This window comes from Amblyomma americanum, chromosome 8, assembly GCF_052857255.1.
Source record: "Amblyomma americanum isolate KBUSLIRL-KWMA chromosome 8, ASM5285725v1, whole genome shotgun sequence".
Classification (NCBI taxonomy): domain Eukaryota; kingdom Metazoa; phylum Arthropoda; class Arachnida; order Ixodida; family Ixodidae; genus Amblyomma; species Amblyomma americanum.
This window is the reverse complement of record NC_135504.1, coordinates 36,996,827-37,020,436: the sequence shown is the minus strand read 5'-3', so window position 1 is coordinate 37,020,436 and position 23,610 is coordinate 36,996,827. Positions and strand designations below refer to the sequence as shown.

General features: G+C 50.9%; 1 protein-coding gene across 4 annotated transcripts; it reads right to left on the bottom strand.

Moving 5' to 3' along the window:
• gw (trinucleotide repeat containing adaptor protein gawky) lies at positions 1-23,129 on the bottom strand. 4 transcript variants are annotated; one of them, XM_077634499.1, is made up of 15 exons: positions 22,994-23,123; positions 21,049-21,115; positions 17,786-17,903; positions 17,333-17,490; positions 16,193-16,678; positions 15,323-15,496; positions 13,972-14,502; positions 11,331-11,618; positions 10,110-10,242; positions 9,577-9,812; positions 8,268-8,432; positions 7,595-7,723; positions 6,872-7,129; positions 5,890-6,575; positions 1-4,361 (listed from the first exon to the last, which is right to left on the bottom strand). In XM_077634499.1, the coding sequence occupies exons 2-15, from the start codon at positions 21,100-21,102 to the stop codon at positions 3,545-3,547; spliced, it is 4,233 nt and encodes a 1,410-aa protein (XP_077490625.1). In that variant the 5' UTR covers positions 21,103-21,115; positions 22,994-23,123; the 3' UTR covers positions 1-3,544. The 4 variants fall into 4 exon arrangements, with proteins under 4 accessions (XP_077490625.1, XP_077490623.1, XP_077490626.1 ...); XM_077634497.1 differs by having other exon boundaries at positions 7-4,361; positions 11,331-11,639; positions 22,994-23,129; XM_077634500.1 differs by having other exon boundaries at positions 7-4,361; positions 13,984-14,502; positions 22,994-23,126.
• Between the last annotated feature and the right edge of the window lie 481 nt (positions 23,130-23,610).

Sequence of the window (23,610 nt, the reverse complement as noted above, 5' to 3'; positions counted from 1 at the left end):
AAGTCATTGCATTTTCTACAAAAAGCTCTGGGAATGGGGGACGACGACAGCTCCCCAAAATGCACATGGCAACTCTCGGTACACACTCCACCGCGGCCTTCCCACAACCCGCGTGAACCGAGCGTGACAACGGCTGGGTTTATTTATTTTTTTTCTTTAACAGTGCCGGATCTGCCTCTCCAACTTCGGGTGAAGAAGGCAGCCCAAATCTCACTAAAAAGCATAGCATACACACACACATATTACATACACATACTGACAATCTGTACAAAGAACGAGAGCATAGGAGAGAGAGAGAGCAGAATTGTATGGAGGGACGAACAAGGGCTACAAGGAGGTGCGCCCTCATCTCTCCAGGCTTCGTTTATACTTTGGCCCCAGGCTACGTTGCCACTACACCAACAGTCCCCTCAGTTTTTAAACTGCATCAGACGTGCCGCGCGCATGCATGCACACACGCGACATGAGGCGACCGTGTTAGCGTCGAGAAGCAAGACTAAACAAAGTAGAACCCCAAGAGACGCACACTTCAGAAAGGCAACAAGAAGCTCGACTTGACTCATTAAAAACTTGCAAAAGGAACAAGGAATTGCCGTGTCCAGGCAGAGAGAAAAAAGGCAGACTTTTCATAGCTGCCGCGTCGTGACAGCACAAACGTGAGAGAGAGAGAGAGAGAGAAAAAAAGGGTCAACCTTTTGATCGCTGGCTTCGAGGACGTGAACAGATAACCAGCAAACTACTGAAGACAAAGAGCCTTTGGAAGCAGGTACTGCAAACCGAGAAACGAGACACATGCTGGCCTCAGGTCGCACACAATCGCCACTTTTAAGTACGAGGAGGAGAAAACAAGAGGCAGCAGACACTAAGACATGTCACCTGGCACCAAAAGCTGCCCATCAGCCAGGTCTCGGACAAACGGCTCGCGCAAAGCCACTGTGACCCGACAGAAATGAAAGCACCAAAAAAATACGGGAGGACAACCAGACGGAGACTCAAACATGTACACATCGCTGTCCTTCGCCTGTGACAAGCTGCTTTTACAGTTTTCAGTGGCCACACAACTGATCCCGTGCGACCATGAGCCAACACAAAGAAGAGACAGTCCAGAGTTTACAACTTGGGAGAGCAACTCCAAAGAAATGCGAGACACTGCCGGCACATGGGCCTCACCGAGCTGGCACGGACTGTAAATACAACGCGGCAAAGGAAGAGATGAGTGCAGGTTGTGCTGGAGTTCAATGCGTTTTTTTTTTTTTACACTGTTTTAAGTTTTGCCAGTCCTGAGGAAGGGAACAAAAAGAAGTGGAGACCAGGTCAGGAGATGTATTGCACATTGCGCACAAGATGCATAGATTGCCACACCAGTGTGCCTGAGAAGAGGCATTGCGCTATATATAGTAGTAGAGAGATGATGTTGGGCCTTGTGTGTGTGATTCCCCCCTTCACCCACACTCAACACCCCAAAGCACTTTTGTGGGGAGGCGGGGGCTTTGGGGGGGGTGTGGAGTTGGAGACCCAACATTTGCGAAAGGGAGTCCCTCCTACCTGGGGCCCCCTCCCCATTCTGACCAGCTGAGAAAGAAGGGAGGGGGCTTGAGCTACCAATGCGTCACGAAGCAAGGGGGGGCGGCCGGCCCTCAGCCAAAAGCAGAGCGGAGACAACATGTGCGCATTCCAGGAGGAGGAAGAGAGCCGGCCTTCCCCCTCGCGACAAAAATTCAAACGACGCACTTGTGATCAAAAGACAGAGCGAAAGTTGTCCATCAAAGGGAGAGTTTGCGACAGCGGCAGGCAAGGCCACACTAGCGATCGTGAGCCTTGCTGGAGAGAGATATGTGAGGCCCTTCTCGAGACTTGTCAGACAGGAAGGGAGCGACAGGGGGGGTGGCAGCAGCACAACACCGTGGGGGCGCAGCGACACCGAGATGCACATGAATTCTGAAGGAACCAAATGCCAGTGCCAAGTCGGCTGGAGGAAATGCGACCGCACCCAGAGTGAGTGAGTATGTGTGTGCGCGTGTAGAGGGGAGAGCGCGTGGATGTGGTGAGAGAAGCGGAGGACGGGAGAGGAGAAGAACACTTTGCTACTTAGCCCCCCATTTATTGCAACGGTCAAGGGGGAAGAGAGAGGATTGTGCCCTGCACGCTCAGATATGTCGCTGTGCTGCTTGCGCCGCCCAGTGCTGCTGGCAACACACCCACCTGCCAGCTCCACCTTGCACCAAAGTCAGATGAAGAAACTGAAGAGTAAAACCTTGCTGCAGAAAAAAAGGAAACCGAGCCCTGCGGCAAATGGCTGACGGGTGGCACAAGCTGGCCTCCCAAAGAACACTCTCCTAGCACTAGATAAAGCTTGCACACTCCAGAAGAAAAAATAACACTTATTCTTTTCAGCCCAGCGCCCGAGGCTTGAGGGCACTTGGCTTCGAGTTTCCCTAAGGCTACTTCTCCGCACTGCCATGCATCTATCAACATAATCTGTGTAGTCATTTTTGACTACGGCAATAAAACTGGCACTTCGTCTTTTTGGTTTTGAAATGGAGGCAGGCCCTGCCCAGATTTCAGCTGCCTCGCACCATGCGATGGCAGTGAGGCAACATCTCCCCAGCCAGAACACGGAGATCCGTCAACTACACAAGAGGTTACTTGTTCTCTCCACCGGGTGGGAGCAGCACCGTCGCTGATCTGTGGCAACTGAAACCACACAAAGCTGCGGCAGAAATCGTTGATTCGGCACGTGGGCAGCCGCGTGGTGAAATAAACGACAAGCAACGTAAACGCATGGAAAAAAAAAAACATTAACAGCAGTGGGAATGATGACTACTACTGCAACACAGATAATAAAACACAATGTCGACAAAAAAAAATTCATCTGTCCATGAAGGTATCACACTTTGGCAGTCGTCGCGCGCCGCTGACACGACACCCTCCCCCCTTGTGCATGCCAGAAGACAAACGTCATCAACCATAATAAAAACTGAAAACATACACGTTGTGCAGAAGAGCAGTGTTTTCTCGTAGTTATCTTTTTTTTAAATTTTTTAGAAGTTTTTTTTCTTACACTCTTAGTCACGTGTAAAAGGTGGTCAATATATATATATATAATATATATGCGTAATATCAATATATATATATATTTTATGTGTGTTTGTGTATATACTATTTTTTCATCTTGATTGACTTTCCCTCACTCGCAACAAGCAAGCGCACACAATCACACCCACACACATACACGCGACAGAACGAGAGAATTAAAACAAAGAGAAACAGGCCGGTCCGTGTCATTTTGGCATTCTCAAAGGGCGCACAGCGGCGGCAAAAAGAGGGGGGGGATGGCGGGGGGGAGGGACACGCACACATAAGACCCACACACAAACAGACCCAGGCGGATGAGGGGGGCGGGAGTGTGTTGGGTCACCAGAGCCCAGCTCCCTACCCCCCACAAAAGCGGTTATCACAAAGGGGCCGGCAAGGCACCGGCGCGCGCACTCCGTCGTCGCAGTAGTTCGGGTTTCTTTTTCTTTCTTTCTGCCCCACCGGGCACTCACATGGACTCGCCGCTGAGCAGGTCACCAGGCAGGAAGGAGTTGAGCGAGGACTGGGGCCCACCGGGTGCGCCGTGGTCGTGGTCGAGGCCCGTTGGGTTGGAGCCACCACCCCCAGCCTGGCTGGTCTGAGGCGCGGACCAGAGGCCACCCCCGGCACCGGGGAATGACCACAGGTGGCTAGCGTTGGACGTCGACGACGAGACGGCTGCCGCGGCAGATGATGCCGGCGGCTGGGGAGTGTTCCAGGGCTCGCCAGGCTGCTTGGCGACCCTGGGGCCTGGGGCAAACTGCTGCAGGGGAGGGCGCTGTGGCGGGTGGAAAGCAGATGTGGAAGAGCCCCAGGGCATCTGGTGTTGGGGTGGTGGCTGCTGCGAGGGGTGCTGCCCTTGGCCGTTGGCCAGCTGCAGGAACTGGGCCACCTCCGACTCGGACGGGATGTAGGCCAGCATGGTGGTGTTAGAGAGGACGCAGTTGTGCAGCGCCGACTGAGCCTTGGCGGCCTCCTCGCGTGACCCGTACTGGGCCAGGGCCAAGCCATGCTTGAGGAACAGGTGAAAGAGCTGCAGCGGCCCATGCTGCATGCACAGGGTCTTGAGCGTCGAGCCATCGATTTGCGGGGTCAGGTTCTTGAGCACCAGGAAGGTGCAGTTGGTGCTGCCCTGCTGTTCCCAGCCCGAAGAGAGGCCGGGAGGTGGTCCACGGGTCTTGGGCCCCACGTTCCAGGGGTCTGAGCTGGGTGCCTGCTCAGAGCTGCCACCCCAGCCACTCTTGGAGGCGTTACCTTTGGATGAGCCACCGCTGCCATTTCCACTCCTGCAAGCACATCGAGCCACCAGTTCTTGTGGGGAGACGCGGGTCGAAAAATCAGCATTATTTTGAATTTTCTGTTTTCGCTTGTTTTACCACCTTTGAACATCCTACTTTCATGCAGCAAAAGATGAAAGCAAGATATACGCACGAGAAGTTAGTTAAAAACGTGTCTAAATGACGTGCGGTGACCGAAAAAGTCGCGCGTGCTGCCTAACTTTGGCCGTCTGAGCTGCCGCCGCTCAGTGCAGCGGCACTGGTTGCCTTTCGTATCCACTCGCGTTGGATCGTCTCGCACGGCTATTGAGCGTCCGTTTTCATTATCAAAAGTTTTCGATGTTGAACGAGAAGAAACTAACTTTCTCCTCTGCAAGAGCCGGACTGCATGCCCGTATGGGTAAACGCAAGCAGAAGCGAAGGAGAGCCACGAATGCTGCGAACACTGAACAAACGCAGCAGCACGCCTTCCGGCGCTGCAAAGCCAAGCATGTCTGATTTTGTCGGTGACGCTTTTGACTTCGAGAGCGCATCGTAGAAGGTGGCAGCGTTCCAGGATGACGAGATAGCAGAACCGGTGCAAGCGTCCTTATCTGTGAAGTTATGACTAGACTCGTTAGCGGTGCCGTGTAGCAAGTGCGAACTCGTGGTGATTGAGGTCGAAAATGGACGGAAAGGCCTCGCTTCTCTCTTGGAGCTCGGGTGTGCAAATGGAGCATGCCCGGCAGTGGCAATTTCTGCAGTGCATTTGTCGCGGCACACTGATACCGACGGCCGTGAAAGCAGCAACGCGGAGCGGTGCAGTGCAAGCCCCCCTATAGTTTCGCTATCAATGTGAAAGCGGCGCTCAGTGCGCGTTCGATAGATGTCGGACACGATCAGCTGACGAGGTTTTCTAGTCTTGTGGGCTAGAGGCCAATATGTTGAACTACATTACCACCAAGTTTCATGTGATTTGAAGGAGAATTTCGGCATCCAATGTACGAATAAGCTTTCAATTGAGTTTTTCTCAAATTGGTGTTTTTGCCCATTTTTAAAGTTTGTGCACACAATTTTTTCCTCTTGAACTTCTTGGATCACAATAAAATTTTGCACAAGATGTTCCTTGGGGTGCATAGTGTGTGGATATATTGTTTACATAATTAGACGATTTTCACGACTACCGGAAGTGTGCCCGTGACGTCGTGGCTGCCGTGGCTCCAGCGAATGACACCGTGTGGTGGCCTCGACACGTCATTGATATTGTGACGTCTTTCTTTAGCGATTTTAGTCCCAAAATCGGTCACTACGAGCACACCAATAGAAAACATTTACAAGAGACTTTGAATTCTTTGCATAGTCCCTTTAATGCCCCTCTCTAAAGGCATACCTGGGCAGAGCTGCAGTTACTGGTTTCCACGGATGCAAGAAAGGCTCCATATCCAGCATACCCACACCACTACCCTCTTCCAAGAGCACAACAAAAAGACGGAAGGTTGACGTTCTAGACAGTGCTTCCAGATGGCTCACTCCACCTGCTGCTAGGAATAAGACTCACCCGTGGATGGCTGGAGTGAATGCCCATGTGCTGGAGGTCAGCGAGGCCAAGGAAGCAACGAGTGAGCCCTCCCCTCCTGGAGGACTCGGCTTCCAGCTACCAAACAGCTCAGAGTCTTTGATGGTGTTCACCGAGAGAGGCGACCGCACCACACTCCCAGGCGTCAGGTGCGGGTCATCCTCGGCACTCTTGAGTGCCGACGCCCCCTTCCATGGCTTGCCGGGCTCGAATTCGGCCACCAGGTCACTCAGGCTGTAGCCGGCGGCATTGGAATCCTTGGCTTCGCCAGGTGACGAAGTGCCGCCACTTGCGCCGCTGGTCGTGGGTGGGGCGTCGGGCCAGCCATCCTGAGAGCATGCCCCGGTGGACCACGGTCCGTCAGTGCCGCCAAGGAATGATGACAGGCCGCTGCCAGCCTTCGAAGCCGGACCCGGGGCCCGGCTGAAATCTCCTCCTCCGTTCTGCTGTGGAGCCTTGTTGTCCTCGTCGAGGCTCGATGGCAGCTTCCACTGGTTCAGGCGGGACTGCTGCTGCTGCTGCTGGGACACAGCGTCCTTGAGGTTCAGGTCACGGAAGTCTGAATGCAGGCCCTCGGCACCTCCGGGCTTGCTGCCGAGGAAATCCTGCGGTGTTGATGGACCACCACCCAGCCCAGCAGGGGGAGGTGGAGCTGCATGGGGCGGGGCCTGCACACCACAATGCTCACATTTTATCAACGGCCAGTGATGGTAGTGCCAGCAAGGGCATGCAAGCATGACAACTGCAATCTGACAAAAGTGCCAAAGCACTGGACCATGGAGGGCGCATTGGACTTAGTGAAGAGGCTTGCCAGGTGACCAGCGTCTAGGTGAATGAAATTCCTTTCTTGGGCCTAGATGAGCCGGTCTCAGTGAACAAGCTTGACAGCTTGAGGACCGCAAATCAAGCTAAAAAATCCGAAACAAGGAAAACTCTGCGGAATATGTGCGTCATTCTTCCTCACCTGCTGCTGGGGTGGCTGTGGAGGTGGGGGTGGGGGCAGCTGCTGCTTGAGGAAGAGTGCCTGTTGGGCAGCAATCTGGTTCTGCAGGTTGAGGATGCGCTGCTTGGTCTGCGTCAGCTGCACGTTGAGCTGCAGCGGTGGCCCCCCCTTGGTGTGTACCAGCTGCTGTTGCTGCTGCAGCTGGTGCAGCACCTTTATCTGCTGCAGCAGCTGGTACAGCAGTTGCAAGGTCTGCGGCGCCAGCGGCTGGTTCAGAATCTGCACAGGGAGAAGACGGGTACCATTGAGGCATCAGCTGTTTGCAGCACACAGTCCCCCAAATAACAGTGCTTCCCTAACCTACTGCCTAACGTCTCCCCAAAACCACCGTAACTAGCCCACAGATCCCTAAAAAGAAGAGACTATTTCATCCATGCGCTGCAAGAACAAAATGTGCATAACACAGAGGTAACTTGAGATGTAGGCCTTGATATGCCGTTAATTACCACATTTAGCCTCGCAGTGAAAGCACTTTTTTGAAAAAGTACATCACGCAGGATTTCTTCCCCAATTGCAAAATCTTTCAGACTGATATGTAACCCAAGATTACGGTAAGAGAAAATATTTAGACTCTTCATTGAAGCCTTTTTGTTTTGAATTTCGAACACATGCCTAGAGGAAAAAAAATGGGAGGGGGGGGGGGGGTGTAGAAGCACAAACAACCCCGAAACCAGCAATGCCTACCTGAGGGTTGAGGTGTCCCGCATGCACCGCCATCTGTATCTGCTGCACCAGGAGACGCAACTGTGTTGCAGAGGGCACATTCGGCTGGCCCAGACGAGCCCCCATGCCTGCCGGGCAACCCGCATTAGCCTGCACAACGGCAAACAAGAGATTCCACCATCTGATTTCACAAGAGCCGTTTGATAGCACAATAATTACTGCGAAAAAAAACAGCCAGACTAATGTCATACGCGACATTACAAGTCACAGCACTAGCTCACGTCATGCTCGGCTTAACCACCTCCATTGCCAGCTCAGACGATGGGCTTTTTAAAAGTGCGACTTCAGCAACTCCTCAACTCCTGTTGTTGCCCTCCAGACAGAACTGACAGTCCAAGGCATGAGTGGGTTCTGGGCCATAAACGTACCTAATGTAGCCCTAATCCACTCCCACAATCTACAAGGATGTTGCACAAGCATCCCAGTGTTGAGTGTGCTGCCCATGCATTATTTCATGTTGCCTGCTCTCTTGTGAGCAGTTCCGTCCAGTCCTTCACCTGGCCAGTTCCTGAAGCACAACACTGAAGCGGTTCAAGAACAGACCACATTCACAGCCGAGAATTACAACTGATAAATCTTTTCCTGCCTATACTTCGATGCAGGCCCCCCCAAGAAACTGTTTGCCATCACTTACGGGAAAGTGTTGTTGTTGCTGCTGCTGCTGCTGCTGGAGAATCTTCTGCACGAGGGCTGGGCTCAGGCTGCTAATACTGTTTCCTACCGTCAGACTAGAGTTCTGCCCACCCATACCCGTGCTGTTAAGTAGACTAGCTGGAGCATTCGACCCCTGGTTGGAACCCTGCACAAACAAGGAACACCACAAGAAACAGCAGTCAGCCACCGTTCCATTCATGATCGGCTGGCACACGCCTCCCTTTAACCACAAGTGATGATCTCGAGTGAGACAAGGAAAACAAGAAGCGACCTAGTAGAGAATACAGCTATCAGACAGTTTCGCAAACTTTTCAACAACCCTGGACCGAGCATATAGCTGCAGCTGCTTTAGTGGCAACAACTAGCGGTCCCCTCGGTTTGGTTGCACTTTCTGCAAAGTTCAGGCGGTGCAGCACTCTTTGCACGTCGTGTGCATGAATTCATCTGCACTAGCCTCCCAGATAATTCTCTCCTTGTGCAAGTAGTGAGAGGTGCTTAGAGCACATCGTGGCACGAGTGGCTCTGCAGCCAAGCTTGTTTTGGTTAAAGGCACTGACAGCCACATACGCATGCCAGATGCGGCATCTGCACCACGCCTACACCAAGACAGTTTAAATTGCAAGTTGCTTTATACCATTTCTCTTTTTTGTGCAATTACTACACAGCTAGCTGCAATATTATCCGCACCTTCATTTACAACAGCAACTGGCTTAGAGGTCACCAGTTAGCCCACGCCCTCGCCTGCCAGTCAGTCTCGGGTAGTTAACTGACACTATCCACCAAAAGTGGAACAGTTGTGGAGAAGTCCTTCGCAGACAACTCAGACGTGGTTCAGGTATAAATTGTCAAAGGTCGTCTAGAGCAACACTCTAAATTATAAGCTCCTAATTCAAAGTCCAAGTACTTCGTTTGTTACCGCTTCAAACACTGACTCGGTGACTGTCAACCTGTGCCACACTTTGCACAACACAACTGAAAGCGCGCGTTATTTCATCACTTTCAGAATTGTTACATTTCACAGCCGCTGCACAGCTAGCGTAATACTGCCTATATCTTAAATGATGCGAGAAGCACCAATTAAAGGCTGCACCAGACGAACGTTTCTGCATTTTCGCACTCAATTTGGCCGCTGCACTGACAGCGCTAGTGTTAGGCTACGCTCGCAATACAGGAACTGGCGCTGCACTGGCACAGCCCTTCTGTGAACTAGTGCAGACAGTGCAGCCAAATCAAGGAGAAATTAAGCCACAACACATGCTTCCCTGCAGTCTCCACACAATTGTGTGTACCTTGACTGGTGGAGGCTTGAAGCCCTGTCCACCACCGTAGCCAGCACCAAACACAGGTAGCCCCTGGAAGCCAGCAGCAGCAGGATGGAAGCCCGCGAAAGGCGCCTCCCCCAGCGGGCCGTGGGGGTCCTCATCGGAGCGCATCTTGGGACGGATCCCGCCCAGGCCACAGTCCGAGCCATCCAGCAGGCCCGAGTCCTGGGCCCCATTTCCTCGCGGCAGGGTCTTCAGGTCCACTGCAGGCAAAAGAGCACATCCACGTTAACATGCCGCCCTACCACCCAAAAGACTCAGCCATACTGAGGTTCCAAACAACCTGAGACTGCCCTATCTGGAACAATAAGATCTCAAGGACCGCTTCTACCATCACCACCTAATACTATATGGAAGTTGTGAGTCAATTCGTTCCAGCATCTACCCAAAAAACGTAACATCAAAGTTCCACGACAAAAGCATTCACAGCATGCACACATCTGGTGTCGTGAGCATTAGCACAAGGCCAGGGAGCGGCAAGAGAGGTGCCAAATACTCACTCAGGGTGTCCTCGAGGTTCATTTGGTTAGAACGCAGAGCGTTCTCTACGTCTTCCTTCTTGAATCCCATCTCTGTCAGGAGACGGAATTGCTTGCTGGCATAGATGAGGTCCTTGGTCAAAGGCTTGCCACCCTGCAGAGGCAAGAAAAGGGCACACGTCGTCAAAAATGGATAGACTCAACCCTGCACATGAAGAAACGAACACGCTTTTCCCTAGTTGGCTTGTCTACTTGCATAGCAAATACAGCCAAACCACGATATAATCAACACAGACAATATGAATTAATAACTATACTGAACTCATCCTAAATTTTTTAAACAAAAAACTAAATTTTCACTTTGTATACCAAACGCAGCTGGCCACAAAATGGATACATCAAACTGTCCAACCTCAATACATGCCCGCTCAAATGACAGGCAGTAGGCTTCACTGCATCTCATGAGAGATTAGTGGTGGTGCAGCGAGCATTCCTGCCGAGGTTTGCACCTTTTGTCTTGCCAACAGTGCCACGAAAGGTACAGAAGCATGGCGGGCTGGCAGCCAGCAACAGTAGCTAGGCGGTCAGCACGCATTCACGCCACTGCAGCGGAGGCATGAAGCAGCACAGTGGACGGCTGTAACCTTGCAGCAGCCATCCTGTGCGCATGTTGGCCGGCACGAAGGCTAAAACGGTGACAGCTTTCACTCTTGCATACCATTTTCTGTGCGACACCCCAATTGGTTTTTCATGCCTCCTGGAATATCCATGACCCTCCAATAGGCACTAGATCAGAACACATCTCCCCGTTTCTCTAGTTACAGTCACCCGAGCTGCTGTCTCCTCACCTGCCTAAATTGTGGCTATCCGGCATGCGTTTCTGATAATATATCACTAATTTATGCTGTAGCGAACCATATCACAATTTTTTACCTGCTCACTATATGCGCAATGCAGAGTTGCGCATCTGAGTATAACCCAAGTGTACCCCCAAGTACAACCAAAATCATCTGTTTTTTTTTTTTACAGAATTGAAATCTGAGGCTCCCCAATTCCCAATTAACAAAATAAGATTTAGTGCGCAGTGATAAGGAAGCTAGAAACATCTATCTGCTCCCAATCTAGAGATAAGCAATAGGGAAGCCTTTCGTCGCGTGTCCCTAGAAGCTGCCTAGTCCTGTCTGGCAAACGGCTAGGAGAGATAGAAAAGGCAGCCGAGTGAAATGAAAAAGTGGTGCTGACCTGTTTTGAAGGTCCACCCCAGGTGGACGTGTCAATCTGGCCGTCGGCCCATGACGGTGGCCCCTTGGGCTTGGAGCCCCAGTAGGCCTGCTCAGGCGGCACCCCGCCCCAGGCACCCTTGTTGTGGTCATCCCAGCCAGAGTCGCCCCAGTTGGCCCCACCCCCGCGGGGGCCCTTGTTGCCGCCCCACACGCCTTCCTTTGGCATTCGAAGCATCCCAGGTGGAGCACCACCACCGCCGCCGCCGCTGATGGACTTGACCGAGGGCATGTCCTTCCAGTGAGACACCTGTGGCACGTGCATGGCACGCTGTACGACACTCCGCAAGGTAAAGCAACTGTTTTCACGCACTGCACATCTTCGACACGCAAAAAAAAAAATGCACTGCAGGGGCTAGGCCCCTACACCCCACACGTCACCATTTTGAGATGAAAATCTGGTTTTGTACAATCCACATCACCACTTACACTTCTACTTTAAAAACCCAGAAGTCGACTAATAAGAAAATAAACGCCAAAATAGAGTTGCCCAGTAATAATTCGAACTGAAAGGGGACCAAAGATTCGTTAAAATTTCATGAGGCTGCGACACAACCAAGGGTGAGTTCACATAAACTGGTTATTTGGAATTTGGAGCTTGAATTCGCGAGTCCGCCGCACTTAGGATTAAAAAGGCTGGTTACCATCTGAAAAGCAGATGCTTCAGTTGCCATGGTTAACAATTGAAGGAAGGCAGTTCCAACTGTCTGTTGTATGAACACATCACAGCTTACCCGCATCCTCATTTTTCAAACTTGCAGCCAACAATCTATACATTAGAACAATCCTGTACCCCAGTCACGCATGTAAGCTGGGCACGCTTACAGGGAGCTCACTACATGTGCACTTTGGCGAAGCCACGAGGTGCAAAGTGAAATGCGCCAGCCATAATGGTGCACTCCAGACTTTGCTGGTATTATTTCAAAGGCACAAATAGTCATGTAAAAAAAGCACTAACATGTTTGTTTAAGGGGGGACACCGGTCTTAGACCTATTTTTCTTATTTTTAGTCCAATCCTAATGAAACTGTATGACACTGCTCAGTTTCTTATACTGATTTCAAATATGAAATTGCTTTTTTAATTAATTCATTAGTTCCTAAGATAATTACAATTAATTTGTCATTTATTAGTAACTCGGTACAAAAAAATGGCTCAATAAAATCACGGCTACGTAGTATGGTCAGTAAAGAGTGCAATAATTAGAGCAGTTTTTCCAATTTTACCCTCATTAGTAATTTTACAGCACTTATAATAGCAGCATTCGAAGTGTGAATATCGTGGATCGATAAACTTTGCAAAATTACAAGTTCTTAAAGCGTGATTGAACAATTGTGCTTCGATTATTGCATACATTGTGCCTTCAGCTTCCCTTAGCCCACACAGTGATATAAATTTAATATTATGGTCAAAATACCGATTTCCTGGAGTTGAAGAATAATAGCTATGGGCTCAAAAAATGTCATTTTTAAAAAATAGATTTTTGGGTCGTTTTTTGGTCCCAAAGACCAGTGTCCCCCCTTAACTTGTTAAAGAATCAGGTGCAACTCTCCCCATTCTCGCATGATGGTGTCGCCAGAGTTTTGGGGAGGCTAAAAATTCACCCTGGCCAGTTTTAGCTCGCAATACCTTAATAGTATGAAAACATTTAGTTCCTGAGGCAGCAAACGCTGACAGGATGCAGGTCGGCGCGCTCCATTCGCTAGCATCAATACCAGGTGACTAGAGCACCAGCCAGCCCTACAGAAAATCTGCTGCAGAGCACATGCACCCTGTAAGCTTTTGCTGCTGACTACACTAAATTTTAGCAATTTTTTGCAGCTTTTTTCCTTCACATACCCACTTCCCTCAGAAATGCTTGCCAGCCCAGGAGGTAAAAAAAAAGGATAGGTGAAGGCTTAGTAGACAAATCAAAGACATGCTTAAGTGTCTATGTGGAAGTTGCAAAAAAAAAAAAAGACATGCAAGACAGATCAGGAAGTTCTTTTACATGCCTGTTTGTAATTAACATAAAACTGTTGTCTTCACTGATGATAGGCGTGACGAGAGTCAATGACAAAAAGAGGAATCATTGAGACATTAGTATTTCAAGCCTTAATCAGATGAATACAGTCTCATGGGGAAAGAAGCCATGCACAGACAAGCAACCAAGAATGCAATTAGTGCAGCAAACAACTGAAATGCAACTGCCAAAAGTGGTTAATGTTAAATGACAACCAGATAACCACCGGACAACAAATCAAGAGTTATTCCACAACTGACCAAACCCTTCACAAAGCCAAAAATGCAAGCTGGCAACACTGAAATGCAATAGCACTCATGGGCTCCTCACATGGCATACAGTATCCTGGAATCAAGATAATGGGACTAAGCCACTACGGCTTATGCCTTGCATCTCAAAGTTGCTGCAAACCAAGTCTACACACCCTAACCTACTCACCTGCAGCGAACTAACCCATTCAGGGAAACCCTCTGTCCTTGCCCTCTATGCATCATCCACAAAAATGCATTAGCAGTGCCCATAACTGCTATCACATTTACATCTTGCCAACTGGCTGAGCCAAACTTCACTGTTTTCAAGGAGGCCATAGTAAAAGCACCCACCGCAGAACCCACCTTGCCCTGCCTTGTGGGGTTGCCCCAGAGAGCGGTGCCATCATCATAGTTGGTCACTGGCCGACGGGACGGCGGTGGGGATGGCTCTTCCCAGCCCGAGGGTTCTCGCTTGCCATTGGGCCCGCCAACGGGAGACCAGGTCCCCACACCGGGTGGGGGCCCGGCACCCTTGGGCCCCCCACCCCATGCACCACTGGGGCCGTCATCCATGCTGTGCGAGGGCCGGCCACCCCAGAGCCGGCCCTGAGACTCTCGCTCCTCCTGTGCACCCCAGCCAGAGTTGGGGGGCGGCGGGGCTGGCCCACCCCAGTGCTTCTCACCACCCCCGCGATGGTGGTCTCCGCCCCAGGATGGCGGGCCCTCGGGAGGTGGACGAGGCCCCCCTTGCTGGGCTGGTGCGGGCACTCCAGTCCACATGTTGGAGGACGGGACCTCATCCTCCTCGCCCCAGGTGCCCCCAATGTGGCTGGTGGGGGTGTGGCTCCCCCAGGGCTGCTGTTGAGGACACTGGCTAGAACCCTAGGACAGAGGGAAAGCAAGGCAGTGTCAGAACCCAAGCTCCCATAGGATTTTGAGTGTCACAGTAGCACATTGTGCTACACTAAAACTCCCTAATTCACCCTGTACAACTGCTGATCTGTTGCAATGTCTTGCAGGTGACTCGCTACAGCATGCTAGAGGGTTCTGGACACCGCACCAAACCTAAAGCAAAACTCGCCCGAAACACTTAAAAACTACGCATCCAAATAGTATCCAACAGAGCAGAAACTTTACCCTCAAGAAGGATTCAAACCAGCGGCAGCACAAATAGAGCATCTTCGTGTTCAGGCTTTCAGATGCCCTAAGGGGAGACACAGCTCTTTCGGGCCGAAAATGAGAGCATTTTTGACATCTGCACAGAAACTGTATAAGCGCACCAAGTTTTATTAATTTTGGTTGGAAAGTACCACCAGTAGAGACTCGTGTGACCAGGCTCGGCCACGTGCCAAAGAAGTGGTGCCAGCAAAGAGTACCAGTTGCGGTTGAATATACAACCGAGACCACAGCCATTGCACCAGCGTTGACGTGGCGGTAACCAGGGCGGCAGTGTCCAGCCAAGGTGAAGGCAGAACGTGCTTGCACCACATCAGCATGTGGCCTGCTCTGGTCACGAGAGTCGCCACAGAAACAAAGCTACAAAGCAGCAGAGCGCAGATGACGAAGGCTCCCCAGGACTTCAGTGCAGCAGCTGCCTTCCACCATCTAGGAGCTGCCCCAGAATGCATCTTCTCTTGATGCAAGAGTATAATTTCCTCTCCTCTGTTCACAGGAAGGAAATGCCATGAGGGCAACAGCTCACCTGTGCTGCCTGTGGTGGGTTGGGCTGCTTGTTGCCCCCGGCTCGTGCACTGCGCAAATTATTCTCCCAGATCTCAGTGCCAGTGTTGACGGGAGCCCTCCAGGGCGCCCCTGTTGGCGGCTCTTTGGTCCCGGGTGACTGTGGCATTTCCCAGGGCGTGTCCTGGTTGATAGACTGCGACCCAGACAGCAGAAGTGAGAACCACACACGATGCAGCGTTTCTTTGTACTAACGAATTCACAGGACCCTCGATGTGCCTGGCCCACAGTGCCTGCAGCACCCACACCACAACTTGAAGAAGCACCCTATAAACCAAGCTGACCCTGACAACCTACTCTGAGGAGGATAAACTCGAACACATTTCGTGTTTTTAACATAACGGTGCTGTGCTGTGTTCGGTTTTACGGTACATAAACAACTCAGGTCATCATGCGCCAAGCTTAAGCTATAAGGGAAGAGTTTAGTGCAGAACATTATAAATATTAATTATTGGTTGTGTAGAGGGCCCGAAACATTGGTGCCCAGCCATCCTTGGCTGGGCAAGGATATTGAGCCTCCCAATCAATAAAACGAAAACCTCATTCCTTCCCAGATATGACAAGGTGGCTCAGGTGTCATAAAAAATGAAGCGAAGCAAGGGGTAAACATTCAGTCACATAATGGTGCAATCAACCATATTTTAGGGAAACTTGTGCCCACAAAGCAAACAGAAGACCTAGCAGCAGTGTAACTACAGGCACAGTCGGCTAGAGCAATCGCCACCTTCGCAAGTCAAATCACTGACAGGATGTTGCGACAGACTTGAACAAGTCTTCCAACTGGCGTTTGCGCAGCAGCACAAAGTGCCATAAATGAATAGGTGACACTTACCGTCTGGCCCCAACCCTCGCTGAAAGCTGCCAGTCGCCGCAGTTCTGTCATGGGCTCCTCCAAAACACTGCGTGGCCCCGTGGTGGCGCTCTTGGCATCTGGTGCTTCGGCAACCTTGCTGACTGCACCCTGACCCCAGCTGCCCGCAGCCGCTGGCTTAGTCGGGGAGCTGGCACCACCGGCATCGCCACTCGGATTTGGGCCACCAGGCGTGTAGTCAGCACTGCGTGCCGTGGCACCTCCCCACTGGGCTCCTCCGCCAGAGCCCCATCCCCCTTGGGGACCGGGTGGCGGCGCACCCCAGCCTGTGGCTGTGGTGCCGTTGTTGTGAGAGTTTTCGCCCCCGCCCAGCAGGCCCAGGCGTGGAGGCCGACAGTTGCGCGATGGCTGTGGCGGCTGCGACGAGGATTGTGACGATGACTCCTCAGTTCCCCCAACAGCGCCCAGTAACTGGTCTGCACCCTCGGAGGGGCTGTCGTTGGAGGGCTGCACAGGCAGACGATCGAGTTGGCGTGTCCGACAGACAGCAACGATCTCCCTTAGCGGTGCCGTCGACTATGCTGCACTGAACAAGTACCTCCCGCACCACGCTACATACTCAAACCCGAGCACCTTCTGCAAGTGTCAGGACTACCGCACGGAATTCCTTCACGACCAAAAACCATTGTTAAAACTTCTCGTTACCTAAACAAGACGCTAATTGCAAGCAAATTACCATCTCTTGAATTTTCATGTCTGGCTTATTTATATAGCCAAAAAACCAAAAGTCGATTTTGTTTACCGTTTTGACTGACCAGCAGAGCAATATAGGACTCCATGGACTGCGGCCCAGTTTTCCCAACTGTCCTTTTTTTTTAGGTTGTATCCTACTATAAAAGCTCAAATCAGGTCACTGGGCAATTTTCAAACCAAACTGGCCGTTACTTACAGGCAACAACATACATCATGAAGCCACCACACTAATGCTTGCGGATGATGCGATCTGCCACCAGAAACTGAGCAAGGCAGGGCAAAGCTGTCATGCCTAGCAAATGACACTGCTTGTCCTTACAGATAACCCCCCCAACTCAGAGAGTCCCCCCCATTACAGACTGCCAATGATAGCACAGTGGTGCCCAGATGGATGGCACAACTACTCACCCAGGAGGATGAGGAGGGGGCTGCAGAGGTGCCCCTATTGTGTCGGGGGCCCGGCTGACTATTGCTGGACCCCGTGGAAGCACACTGGCCCCCCAGGCTGCTTGAGCGGTGTATCACAGATGCATCTTCCCCACTCCACACAATATCCTCCACGGGACCTGCAAAACATCGACAGTGCAGAGCACACCAGTCAGAAAACAGCCTCATTAACATCACCAACCATTGCAGGCACTGTTGCATGCACCAGACCCACAACACTAGCAGACCCCATCACACTGGGTGCATAACAAGTTAAGGCTTTCAAAAAGAAAGGTTGCACGTAAAAATGAGTGCAGATTAGACCCATTTTATGAAAACACAGACAAAGGAAGCTGAAAAATTCTGAACCTGCGTATTGCGCTATGTCAATCTTCAATATGTAGGAAGAAAGAGGAGTCCCAGAAGAGTACATACCCATGCCCCTCTCGCAGGGGTTCCGGCAGGAAGGCTGTGTCAAGGTAGTGCCGGTCGGCCATGCCGCCGACACATTCCCGGCCTCTCGGGGCTCTGAACTTGGTCGTGTGTCCCAAGTCTGCGATGCAAGGCAGCACCACACACATGAGCCGTGACCGACATCCAAACTTGAGGCAGTACCACGCCTAAAAATATACCTTATCCTACACAAAACTGCAATTATAAATTTGTAGCTTCCATTACCCTAGGCCCACAAAATAGAGGAAGACACCCTTTAATAATGTGGCACAAGGTGAAATGTACGGTATGTTAACTGCATTGACGTCTTCCACCAATGGCGAAGATGGTGACCGCATGGCAAAAGGAAACAACTGCAGCAAGGTGGCAAATGTGCTTGCCAACACAAGTAGTTGCATCCCCAGTACAAAGCAACCCCTTCGTGTAATATCCTCCACCAAGAAGTGATGGCACAGACACCCCACCCTAACACTGTATGCCAAGAACCTGGCCCAGGATTTGGTCCCCCAAGAATGGAATTCATAGTATACCAAAAGCATTGACTGACAACGTAAAAAAAGGAGAAAAAAGAAAACTGGTTAAAATGTTGAAAATACATTAGTTTTCCTACAGCCTAGGAAGGGAAAAGAAAAATAATGAACTTTAGGGAACTAACTCATCCCATACTATCTCAGCGGTACTAAAACTGACCAAATGGTTCTTGAAGCATTACTAGAACAAAGGCAGACTTATCAATCTTACTGACCTAACACACAAAAATGCATACAGTGCGACATTATTTAAATCATTTAATAATGCATTTTCAACAGGCGCACTGGACTTGCACATACCAACCAGCTGTGCTCACTGCTTGCTGGTAACGTCTGGTTGCATAATCTACGCAATACAGATTTGATGAAATTGTTTTAAATGAAACAGTCGTTTACGCTATCAGACTGAATTTGTTGCATGCAAAGGTTCATATAATAACAACTGCATTGCCGAGCACACTTAACGGAGACATTACCAAAATAATGCGCCAGCCAGAATTTATGGATACACCATTTAATATTGCAAAACAATGCATAACCATAGCGACAGCAACGCCACAGTTGCTGTATGCCGTTTTCACATAGAGCGTGCTGGACTGCCAAAGCTAGTGCACCTATTCACACCGGCCACGTCTGTGCCCAAAAACTAGTTCATATGTCCAAAGTTTGCTGTGATAAAGCTCAAGCACCGCTTGGCAACGTCGTGCATTTCAGTTCACCTCTAAACACATTTTTGTCCCGTCCAGTCCCCCACAGACCACCAAAATTAAGATCCTCGTCATACGGGCATTTTCAAAGGCTACCGAGTCGACAGCCTTCGAGATTTTCGATCACTGCTGAACTCAAAGGAGTTCTGTCATTTCGTAGCAAGGTGGTGTGGTGCCACCATCATCGCAAATGATTTTGCAGCCATGCTAGCAATGAATAAAAATGCTTCAACTGAAAAGATTAAAAGCACACTGTTTACTCATAACAGGAATATTAACCACACTGTCGTGGACAAGCTGCAGTAGCGTTCATGCACTTCCGAGGAAGCTAGCGTTGCTTGTTTATGTATCGCACTCAACTGGTCTTTGAGACAATAGAATATCGGTTCAAGGGCCTTTGAAATGACCATGCATATTTGCCCCTAACTCCATCAGAGAAAATTACAATCTGAGGGTTCAATAACTGAACGCCTTACTGTCTTGTGCATGATTTCTAATGCCAAGCACGTCACCTTATCAAGTAAAACTCGAGTTTGGGCGAGTTGGTTCATGTTGAAAGAAAAACTGGTAATGGCGCAAGAAACGGGGACACAAGGTACACAGTCCTGTCTTTTGTGTACCTTCTGTGTCCCCGTTTCTTGCGCCATTACCAGTTTTTCTTTCAACACGTCACCTTATACTGCCCAGTGCTGAAAGTCTGGCTCCATCAAAGGGGCATCTCTAGTGATTCCAGAACAAGTGAAGAGGGAGGAAAACAGGCCTGTTTACCACATTGTTTTATGCAAAGGGGAGAAATTTTTAAAAGGTCGTTATATGTTCAGTTTATGGCACTTGTATGTTTCTGACCATAGACAAGCAATCCCCACACTCTGCCAGTGAGCTCGTTGTGTACCCTCAGAGCTGAGCGGCCAGCTCTGGACCGACTCTTGATGCAAGGGTACAGGTTTCCCTTTTTCTACCAGCCTTCGCCCAGTGCTGTTATTCGCGCTTTCTTGTGTTTTCTTTCAACTAAGCATTAGCAGCACACAAATTCATATACCGCTTCACATTTAGATTGCAGTCCCGAGATGCTTTTGAGCCTAATCGTTGTTTAATCCATTGCCTAGAAATCGTTTTTCTTCCTGCCCATAACCAGCAATTACCTGCGCACAAATCCGTTGCCACTCCCCTAGGATGTGTGTTACCCTTTAGGTTGCATTACGAGACATTTTTGAGAGAAATTAGCCCTTTAGAAAGCTTAAATACCTGCTCAACTTCGTTCTTCCTAGATGGCGCTACACTGTAATACATAGAAGCGCAACCTCCCGTGTGTTCGAATATTAATGCAGTCACTATTTACGAGGGACGAAGACTGCTCTTTCATGAGCCCTACTTGGATTTCAATTCCAGCAGCTACTTTGGACCTCATAACCAGACACTCCAAAAGTGTTTAATCAGCATGAGCCACCATTACAGGGATCGAAGACTGCCCTTTCATGAGCCCTACTTGGATTTCAATTCCAGCAGCTACTTTGGACCTCAACCAGACACTCCAAAAGTGTTTAATCAGCATGAGCCACCATCACCACCATAGCCATGTCTGGTGAACAAACATATGCACTTTTTCTCAGAGCTAATCTCACCCCACACACCAATCCTGCTTCTTTTTTGCGGTGCCCGATTTCGGTGCCACAGATCCCACGTGTAAAAGGACTATGCAGTACCACAAACTGCGCTTTGCGTATGAGGGTGCAGCCATAAAATTGACTGACATGGGGGGGGGAGCACAGTTACAAAACACAATTTGCTCCATCGTGTGAATCTACCCTTAGGTGACTTCCTCCAGCCAAGGTCACGTTGCGTTAGCAACTAAAACTTAAACATGGTTGCATTAGCCCATCACTTATTCCTCCCAAACGCATTCCTCATCACTTTTGATTACTGTTGCAAACATTATGGTAGTGCATGTTTTCCACTACATCAGCAGCAAGCACAACCCCCCAAGGTTTGAAGGCGCCAGTACACTCACCCCAGGGCCCCCTTGGCCTAGAAACAGGTCGTTTCTTTTGTCGTCGCCTTGCATCTCACGGCTGGGTCTGCACATCAGGAAGAGAACGAGGTGTTGTACATAACGTGTACTCACAGGAAACAGCACTCAAAAATTAGTCACGATGAAAGCCAAATGCAAAAGGAGTCTAGTGTTCTTGTATCTGTCTTTTAGCACACTTGCACTTCATAAACTGCATTTTTATCACTAAATGAAAACCATCTGCACTCCTTTCACGCCCGAAAGGTTTTTGAACACACAAGACTTCCACTGCACATCTCAAAAGCTCACTGAATTGAGAAACCCTGCTACCAGTGGTTATACCCACTTGTGCTTGACTCTCGAACGCTGACAATGGTGGAAAGCAATTCGACAAAGTATTGAACAAGCTATAACAAACGCCCCAATTTTCATGACCCGATTTTTACGTCAGACAAATCGCACTTCCAAGAAACCCGTCGCAGGAGAAAGACAAACACAGATGTAAAGCCGCCAAAGTGCTCACAAAATCGATAAGACTTCAACCCTACGCGCAATCAAGCACCCGAACACTCTCAACCATGACGCAACAGGGCAATAGAAAGCTCTAGAACAAGCTCCGCAACTCCGATCTCTTTCTCAGTGAAAGATCGGTGGCGCCGATGACGCCACACAATCGCACACATGCTCGCCTTCATGCCAGCCGTAAGGCAAAAAGAAAAGAACTACTCTGTGCCAACTCTGGCGAGCTGCGCAGGATCCTAGCCCCACACCAGCGGGACCCTCCAAACAGGTGGTGACACCTGACGGCCACAACAAACAACTGGCGCACAGTTGCGAAACTCGAGCAGCAGGCCACGCCATCTGGCGCAGGGTGAACGAAACGCGCGAAGGGAAAAACTCCGAAACCGACACCGCCACTACGCGCCGCTACACCGCAACGAGCGGCAGCACGCGCGTACAAACACACGCACGCACCGAGCCAAAACACGAATGGCGCCGAAAAGAAACAATGCAGCAACTCTCTCCGACGATCTTTTTCTTTTTTACTTACGCCACGAAAACCACCGCGCGCTCGGCTTTCTTCTGCGCCGTCGGCCGCCAGCTGAACACCGCTGCTTCCACTGACACAGAGGCGGGAAACAAATAGGAGCGCAGCGCGGAGATGAAAAAAAGAAAATCGATACCGCGACGTCACGGCCCGATCAATCGTTTGGCCGTCGACGCAGAAGCGATTCAAAGGCACGGGCCGCGTCCTTGTAGAAGCAAACTATTTACTACCGCGACAAAGATGGTCGGGATACCACGATCGGCACTCGCAGCGTAACCGAACGGCTCCCTGCGCACAGCATTACAATATGAAAAGACAGTCGGCGGCGACCCCGCAGCCGACCACGACAGTGCGCCGTGGCGGACGCTTTTGATTTTTTTTACCGCTGTTTTGTTGCCGCCGCCGTCAAACGCTGCCCCGGCCTGCCAGAGCGCAACGAGCGTCGATCGGCCGTGCTGCCATCCGAATGCACGAAACGAAGCCTCGCGACTGTAACATAACCCGGTGTGCCAAAAAAACGAGGGGGTAAAAATTTCGCGTCGCACTATCGGCGAGAACCCGGAGAGTAGGTCAAAAATAGCATCAGCTGTTGAGCAGGCCTAGCGACGCAGCGGCACAAACGCTACGCCGAACCCGTCGTCGGTGTGCCGCGGCAACCGAGGAAACGCAACCCGATCGCACACTTCCGCAGCATCGGCGCAAAATCTAGCAAAGCGCCCTGCGCACCGAGCAGCCGTCGACGATTCAAGGGCAACTAGGCCTAACCGGTCAGCTTCACAATAAGCGGGGCTCGTACGGGCACTCGCCATTCCGACGTCGCAAGGCGCACGACCGGGGGACGCGCACTGCGTGACCCACGCTCAGTTTCGCGAACAAACGACTAAGCAGGGTACTCACTTGTACTCAATTTTGCTCCCGCAACTTCAACAACGGTCCAACATCCATCTGAGCATTTCGTAGCTTCAACACATCACAAGGAACCATCGGGTATACGAGGAGCAGCCATGTTGGCTGCCTTGACTGCGGTGGCAAGGAGGGTGGTGGCGCGCCGGGCGCCGGAACAAGCCGGCCCCCTCTCCCGAGCACGGAATGGACTCGCCCTCGAATCGCAGACGAACCGGCGCGCGCGCGCAGCAGCAGACGAACCACGGCTCCGCAACTGGAGGTCTGGTTGGGCGTTCGGGACGTCGCATAGAGATCTAACCCATATCCCAATCTTTTATCGGAATGTGGCGGCGTTCGGCTGCGCTAAAACAGAGCGGAAGGGCCCGGTTACGGCGTTCCGGAGCCCTGTCGGGGATACAACGCAAAAAGCAAGAGCGAAAACGAGGTCGTCTCCGACCTCCTTGCTCGCTCGCGAGCGCCATGTTTTGATGCTTTTCTTTTTTTACTTCGCATCGGCTGCAGGAGCGGTCGGTCGGGACACGTGATGCACCTCCGCTGCCCGGTTTTGGCAGGGCAAGAAGGGAGCGCGCTGCTCTGCGCCTTGTGTCGCGGCCGCTCCTTTCTGGCCC